The sequence below is a fragment of the Eimeria maxima genome, genomic scaffold (genome assembly GCF_000499605.1).
Source record: "Eimeria maxima Weybridge genomic scaffold, Emw_scaff1009, whole genome shotgun sequence".
Lineage (NCBI taxonomy): Eukaryota > Apicomplexa > Conoidasida > Eucoccidiorida > Eimeriidae > Eimeria > Eimeria maxima.
This window is the reverse complement of record NW_013563364.1, coordinates 5,336-13,050: the sequence shown is the minus strand read 5'-3', so window position 1 is coordinate 13,050 and position 7,715 is coordinate 5,336. Positions and strand designations below refer to the sequence as shown.

Below are 7,715 nucleotides of genomic sequence, written 5' to 3'. Positions count from 1 at the left end.
TATATATATATATATATATATATATATATATATATAGCACGGCTAATGTATAATATCCTGTTTCCCTTATAGATTGATGTATGCCTTTGTATAGCTGCTATAATAATACCATAACCTTTCCCATTAGCAGCAGCAGCATGAGCAGCAGCATGAGCAGCAGCAGCAGCTTGTATGCATATACATATGCATATACATATACATATACATATGCATGCATGCATGCATATGCATATGAATATAACGTACGCAGTAATATCTGCCATGATTTGTTTAGCTTGTGGATTAGGATTAACATCTGGATGATATTTCTTTGCCTTTTCCCTAAATGCTTTCTTAATATCTGTTAGGGGGGCCCCCCTTATACACCCCAATACCTCATAAGGGCACCGACGATGGGGGCCCCCACCACCACAACCAACACCACCACTAAAACACATTCTTCCTACACCTACACCAATAGAGGGCCCTCCTTTATGGGGGAATCTATACCCTAACGGGGATGATATATCCAGGGGGGCCCCTATGGGGGAAACACCAAAGGAAGGGGCCCCTAGGGGGGCCCCCATGATGGGGGCCCTATATGTTCTCTTTGCTCCTGTCCCTGTAGGGGTATTAGGGATATTATTTATATTGCCTATAGGCCTGGAGGCAGGGATAGATAGACCCATACTTTTGCTGCTCCTGTTGCTGCTGTTGCTGCTGCTGCTGCTGTATCGGCGACGAGCAGTGCTGCAGCTTGTACTGCTGCTGCTGCTGCTGTTGCACCTGCTGCTGCAGCTGCTGCTGCTGCTCCGTTGGTGGGTTGTTAAGTTTATCCTGCTGCTCTCACGCTGCAGCAGCAAATCTTCCGGGGGGGTCAGAGGCGCATTTGTTGGGGGGTCCTTTTGCTGCTGCTGCTGCTGCAGCTGCTGCTGCTGCAGCTGCTGCTGCTGCAGCTGCTGCTGCTGCAGCTGCTGCAGCTGCTGCAGCTGCGCAGAGGCAACATGGGAAAACGACCGTCCCCTTTGTAAAGGAGACACATTAGAGGAGGAGACACCAGCTGTCTCTGCTGCTCCACCTATCCGCGGGGCAGCAGTAGCAGCACCAGCTGCTGCTGTGGTTGCTGCTGTGGGAGTTTCAGGCGAAGGAGCAGCAACAGCAGCAGCATTGGGGGTGGATGCTGCTGCTGCTGCAGCAGCAGCAGAGACACCTGAGGGGACCCTTGGCCTTACTCCTTCTGTTAGGAGACGACCTAATGACCGCAGCAGCAAGGAGCCAGATGCTGCATGCGTAAAGAAGGAGGCCCTCTGCTGCTGCTGCTGCTGCTGCTGCTGCTGTAGTGCACAGGCAGATCGCTGCAGCACAGATGCAACAGCAGATCTGCTGCAGCAGAGACTGTCTCCTTTTATTGCAGCAACAAGGGAAGTACCATCTTCTTGTTGTCCCCTTTTAGCTGTCTCCTCTGCGGTGTATGTACAGCTACTACTACTGTTTCCCTGCTGCTGCTGCTGCTGCGGCTGCTGCAGCAAAGTATTGCGCGTACAGCAGAGACCCTTAAGGAGATGGAGACGGGCTTCTCTTGCTGCTGCTGTGGGGCCCCTGAATGCATGCAGCCGAGGGGAGAAGCGGCAGCGCGCCATCCTTAATAAAAAAGAAGAAAAAAATAAATAAATAGAGGAGCTAAACCCTAAACCCTAATTATCTCCATAAGAATCCATCGCATGCGGGCTAAACCCCCCTTTGCTAGGGTTTAGGGTTTAGGGTTTAGGCCTGCGAGACAACAACGGCAACGAGGAGGGCGGGAGGCAACGACGGCAGCAACAGCTGCTGCTGCTACAGCAGCTGCTGCAGCACCAACTGCAGCAGCCGCAGCAGCAAATGGGGAAACGCTGTAGAAGGAGTATTTGGCGGAAAGCAACGGGGAGCAGCAGCAGCAGCAGTTGCTGCTGCTGCTGCTGTTGCCGTTGCTGCTGTTGCTAGGGAGCTGGTGCTCCCTACACTAAATGACTGCGTGGGGATTGAAGAGAGAAGAAGGCATGAGAGAAAAGAAGACGAAAGACGATCCCAGACGATCCCAAGACGATCCCAACACGATCCCAACACGATCCCAACACGATCCCGTATCCAGGGGATCGATAACTCACAGAGGTTGTAAGGAAGCCATGAGGGGGGAGTGTGGGGAAAGATATACTTGTTGCTTTTTATTGAATATAAATATATTATTAATTGTATTTGTTTATATTATACCTATTTATTTTATTATTTTAACAAGAAGAACAGAGACAGCAACAGAAAATACAACAAATGATGCAGCGGGTGGGGCCGTGCTGCTGCTGCTGCTGCATGCTGCAGCAAGCCCCAACACTGGCTTCTTTAAATATTATGCTGTCTTCCCCTCCAATGCATGCATTTAAATATACCAAATTATATTTATTTTTCTATTTATTCATGCATGCAAACAATTAATGGGGCTGCATACCCTTACACACCCTCGAGACACAGAGACGCGTCTGTGCATGCAGCTGCACGGTAAACAAGATAGAGAAAAAGGAAGAAAGTAGGAGAAAAAAGAATAAAAAAGACGAATATAAATGTATAAATAAATACTAATTAATTGTAAATATGAAGGAGGAGAGGATAGTGAGAAGGTTGTCCTTATTATAATCACTATATTCCCTTTAATACTAGTGAACCCTTTGCTTCCTATAGACTAAGTTAATTGATTATCAATTCTATTACTTTTACGTTAATAGTAATACTTTTGTGCAGTAATAGTGTATGCAGCAAGAGAATAGATTACGTATGCATGCAGCATGCATGCAACACGTGTAGGTCTCAGCTGACCAACGCTGGCACTACGTGTGCTTCTTGGCTATTTGAGGAGACGGGGTGTCTCTAAGTCTTTGGATTGTCAACCTGAAATGGCCAGGGCCAGGTCCCTTCCTCAGTTTGAGTGGCAGGAGGACTCGAGGGGGGTGTACACGGGACCCGCCGAGGCTACCTCCACAGTAAGCGAGGGCGAGGGAGGGAGGAGGGAGCACCCCTACGGAAGCCTCTTAGGTTTTGGCTGCTTTAGGCACACACTGACACGGCAGCAGCTCGATCTTCCGAGGGTCGACGCGAGGCCTTAAACCCTTACCAAGGGTTTACTATTAACCCTCTGGTACAATAGGGACGACTGAGCGTCTCGCGGTCCCTCCGTGACCTCCGCCCCCCTCAGGGCATCTGAGAGACACCAGCATCTCTTCCCATAGGCTGGCCACAAGCAGTCGGCGTACCAGCGGTGGTCCTGTCCGCGTGAATCTTCCGGGCCGCCTGCACTGCTGTGTTCATCTCCTCTCGAATCTGGCTATTTTTCGGGTCTCCTCGGAGCCGTTTCCACAACTGGGCGACGTACGCCTCCTTCGAGCCGCCGAGGCGGCGGGCTCTCTCCAGGCGATATTGTGATTTGCTCCATTCGGGAAGCAGCTGCACCGCCGCCTGCGCGACCGCCAGGGCCCCCTGCGCGTCTTCAAGTTGTTTGTGAGTGAAACTTCGGTTCGAATAGAGTACCCCAAGAAGCTCCCGCGTCGCCTCCACCTTAGGGCATACCTCAATTGGCTTGGTGTACTTGGCTTTGGCTGCGGCCGAGTCCCTCATACAGAAGGCAGCATTCCCGGCCTCTTTCAACTTCTTGACCTTCGCTACTGCTTCACGCGGAACCGGGGCCGAAGGATTCACACTTATAATAGGTAGGGGTGCCTCTATATCCCCATCAGCCGAGCCGTCAATCAAGCGTATTTCTCCTTCCACCCTTTCAGCTCCTGGTGTTGCTTGCCGCTGTTTAGGAGAAGGTTTTTGTGAAGGAAACCTCTGCTGCTGAGGGCTGTGCCCAAGGGGCTCGAACAGCTGAGTCATCGCCCTAGACTTGAGGAGCCTCGCGAGGTAGAGTGGAGTCCATCCGTTGGAATTAGCAGTTTCGCAGTTAGCGCCCTTTTTAAGGAGTTTTTCTGCAGACTTTACGCAGTGCGTCCGTACTACAAAGTGAAGTGCTGTGAAGCGTGCGACGTCTTTGACGTTGGAATCAGCCCCATGCTGTAGCAGCAACTGCAAGCAGTAGCAGTTGTTCTTCGCTGCTGCGAGGGTCAAGGCTGGGAATAAAAGGAAGCAAACACTGGAATCTTGCTCAGCATAGCGAGAGGGGTCTGAATCGACAGTGATATCCGCGCCAATGTAGGAAAGTTCCTCTTCTTCCTCATGAGTTCTGCTTCCTCGTCATACTTCCGTGGAAACACAAGAGGAGAAGGGAATCCTACATGGTCCTTTTCTTCTTTTTTTTACTTTTCTTTTTCCCTTTTCTTTTGGATAGGAATTGGATAGTTAATTCATTTTGCTGCAACAAGGTGTTGCAGTTGGTGGTAAGCTGACAGTAAGGCAGACCGTAATAAGGAAGGAAAGAAGAGGGGAAGTCGAGAGGAATGCGTGCATGCATGCAGAGGGAGGGAATGTGAATATAATTGCTTAATTATTTCATGGCCTCTTCCTTACTGACATGCGCTATCTATAGCCGTTAGGCCGAGTAGAGGGGAAGGGTCTGCAGCTCTTGCATGCGCAGCTCTTGCATGCGCATCTCCTCTATTATTGAACAGTGCTAAGTGTACTAACAACACGACCCGTCAGTCGTAGCACGATTGCGCGCAAAAGGTGAGTCAATATACATTATTATTCACCTTTACCACCTCCCTATACGCCCGAACCTCTAGATTCACTGGGGGCAATGGTGTCAATGCTGGGGAATGCTGCGGAGAGCAGAGGGGTCGTGACGAGTTGCAGTCACACTGCAGCAAGACCCGTTATCCAAGTCAATGCGCATGCAAGCTGAATCAAGCTGCTTCTTCGTGCATGCACTCATGCCTTAAATAGTTCATCAACTACAAAGAGGGGAAAAGTAGCAAACATGTACAGAAGAGATAGAAACGCATGCACCACCATTGGCTGCTGGCAGGCTAGGACATATGCTATATACCCATGCACACACTGATCTACAACAAAGAAAAACAAGAAAACAGCAATACCCCCATTGCTTTCCTCACTCTACGTATAATTATAACAAAAAATGTTAATTCCCCACCACTGTAGAGGGGCGGCATGCTGCAGCTCTCCTCCTACCTTACTGGACAGCTGAGCAACCATGCACACGTGTGCGCCCAGTAGGCCGCGAAAAAAACGTAGTGCTGCAGTTTGTACGTTCCTCTATGATGTAGTGCATATATATTTCGCTACTTTTGAACACAGCAGCCTATTATACAGGCCCTTTTGCTCTTTGCTTAGTACCGGATGCCAATGCACTAGGCTGCTGCTGGGTAGCAGCCTACTACAGACACGGCACCTGCCGTAAAGCATGTTGTCTGCAGAAGGCGTTGGGCCTCCAAATGACGGTAAAAAAGGGAGAATAATTATAAAAAAAGATAAAATAACCTTTCTCTTCAGTTAATAGGAAGGTAGGGGTGTTGCGCGGTGTGCAGTGCCGTTGACCACATACAGGATGACAAACATATGCTGCTGCATGCAGTAGTTGTAGTAGCATCAGCGGGCTCGTTCGAACGTTGCGGAGCTGCGCTGGCTGGTGCACGGTGTAAGTGTTTGGCGGGGGGAGAATATAAATATGACGGAGTCACCATGTTTAAATGGTAAAGTCTTCCTAGGGATGCACCAGGAGCTGTTGTTGTTCCCTTAACCGCCCAGCAGAACCACTCAGCAGTCAACGGGGAGAAGAGGTATTCACGATGGGTTCGCAGGGGGCTGGGGAGGAGCTGCCGTATACCGGCAGCAGAATTTCTTTAATTACTACTTCGGATATTCGGTATGAAGGTGAGAGGACCGAAAATTGTCACAATTCCCTCAGCCGGCCTCCCTGCAGCCGTCCTGTTTCCGAGTACCTGTTCGAGTGGGGCTGCTCCTTTTGCATGTTTTTATTGCCACTTTTTCTGTGTTTTCCTCAATGTATTCAAATAAGACGACCCTAAAGCATCCGCTAGAAACGAGAATCTTCACCCAACAGAAATACGCCCATCACGCAGCCATGGTTTCTGCACAACCATGAGCGGGCCTCTCCTGCATTAATTTATGAATGTTTTCTAGCGAAAATTCGTACAATTATAGCGCATACTATTTTTAATTCCTTATAAGAGTTTAAGATCCATGGCAATGATTTCTGAGCGGCTGACAGCGTGTTCCTTCTTGCACGAGGAACATATCTGTATATGTTTCCTTGTCTGCGGAGCAGTACGGCTTTCTCTGTGCTCTATCATAGTTTTTCTTCCTTATATTAGTATACAATTAAACAAGTTATGCCGAAGCCAAATATTTGCTTCAGGATGCAGCCTTTTGTTGCATGTCCGTTGTTTTATCCGTGCTTGTTGCATAACGGCTTATTTTCCCTTATTTTCCCCTTATACAGTGGCGTTTTTTCTCCATTATTGCTCTGTGAGGTATTAGGAGTCGTCATCCTCTCTCTATGCGTGATTTTGGCACAGTGGGTGTATGTGTATGTTTGTGTTGTTGTGTGCAAAAATGTAGTTTTCTTATGCATGCATGTATCTTTTTTTCCTTTTTCTCCTGCAGGTATCCTCGACTCCATCAACACGGTGGCCTCAACGGTTTCCCTTCGCTTTGTGCAATCCTTTGGCACAGAAGATCGTCCTGTGCCTATTCCCGTTCCTCCCTCACCAGAAATATACAACTCCGTTGTTTTCTATGGTTAGTTTGTTCCCTTTCTTTCTTTTCTTTCCCTCCCTTCTCTCGTCATTAATTAAAGTTGATTTATTATTCATATTTAGGGGAGGAAAACAATTGAAGTTAGTGTAGTCATTTAGTCTCATGCCTACTACGTTATGCCTACATCTATCTGCTCTTGGTAGCCAGACGTGTAGGGTTTACGGGTATGTATTATTAATATACGATTTATTTACGATTAAAGGTTTATAGATATATGTATTATTAATATATTATTTATTTATTTTCATTATTATGCATGCAGGGAAGCACATAAAAGATCTGACGGTCTGCAGCGAGCCTGAAGTGCCAGCAGCACCCGCGCCACCCTACCCACAAGACCCTGCCATCATAAGTATGGACATGGGGGGCCCCTCGGGGGCCCCTCAACGTCCTGGCGCACCTTCCTCCCTCCTTCGTCCTGGTGTTGGGTCTCCAGCCTCGCATGTGACTGGTGGGCCTAGCGGGGACCCCTCTTCTATGTTTGGTGCCCTTGGGGGAGCCCCCAATGCGCCTAACGAGATGGCAGATTCTTGCTGCGCCCCCGGTGCCTCGTTCCCTGGTAGAGGAGGCCCTACTCCTCAGCAGCAGACAGTGGAGGATTTGGGTTCTGTAGGAGCAACCGGGGGCCCCCCCCAACAACACGACGGAGTCCGTCCTCCAAGCAACTCTCGGGGTAGAGGTGGAGCAAAGAGCGGAGGAGGCCCTGGTGGAGGCAGACAAGGTGGAGGAAGAGGAAGGGGCCCCAGGCCTGATGGAAGAGATGGAGAAAGAGGAGGAAGAACAGAAGGAAGAGGAGGGGGGTACAAGGAGGCCCTCCATGAGCCCGTTGGCGAATTGGCTAGTAAACCAAATATGCAACTTAAGAATGAAGTTGCGGAGGAATTCGATTTCGATGCAATGAATAGCAAATTCGAGAAACCAGGTAAATATAAATATAATTTATTTATTTATTTATTTATTTTTTCTTTTTTTTTTTTTTT

General features: G+C 48.8%; 2 protein-coding genes across 2 annotated transcripts in view; one reads left to right on the top strand and one right to left on the bottom strand.

Moving 5' to 3' along the window:
• Window positions 1–3,195: 3,195 nt before the first annotated feature.
• On the bottom strand, window positions 3,196–3,876 carry EMWEY_00047160 (hypothetical protein; the record flags this gene model as incomplete). Its single annotated transcript, XM_013477183.1, has 1 exon — window positions 3,196–3,876. One exon carries the CDS (start codon window positions 3,874–3,876, stop codon window positions 3,196–3,198), a length of 681 nt encoding a protein of 226 aa, XP_013332637.1.
• A 1,868-nt stretch (window positions 3,877–5,744) lies between these two features.
• The window catches only part of EMWEY_00047150 (hypothetical protein, conserved), a gene marked incomplete at both ends in the record, with an annotated part of 2,601 nt that continues 630 nt past the window's right edge, over window positions 5,745–7,715 (top strand). The window contains 3 exons of the mRNA XM_013477182.1: window positions 5,745–5,829; window positions 6,583–6,717; window positions 6,998–7,657. Of these exons, the coding sequence (XP_013332636.1) occupies window positions 5,745–5,829; window positions 6,583–6,717; window positions 6,998–7,657 (880 nt within the window). The remainder of the gene's footprint in view (window positions 5,830–6,582; window positions 6,718–6,997; window positions 7,658–7,715) is intronic.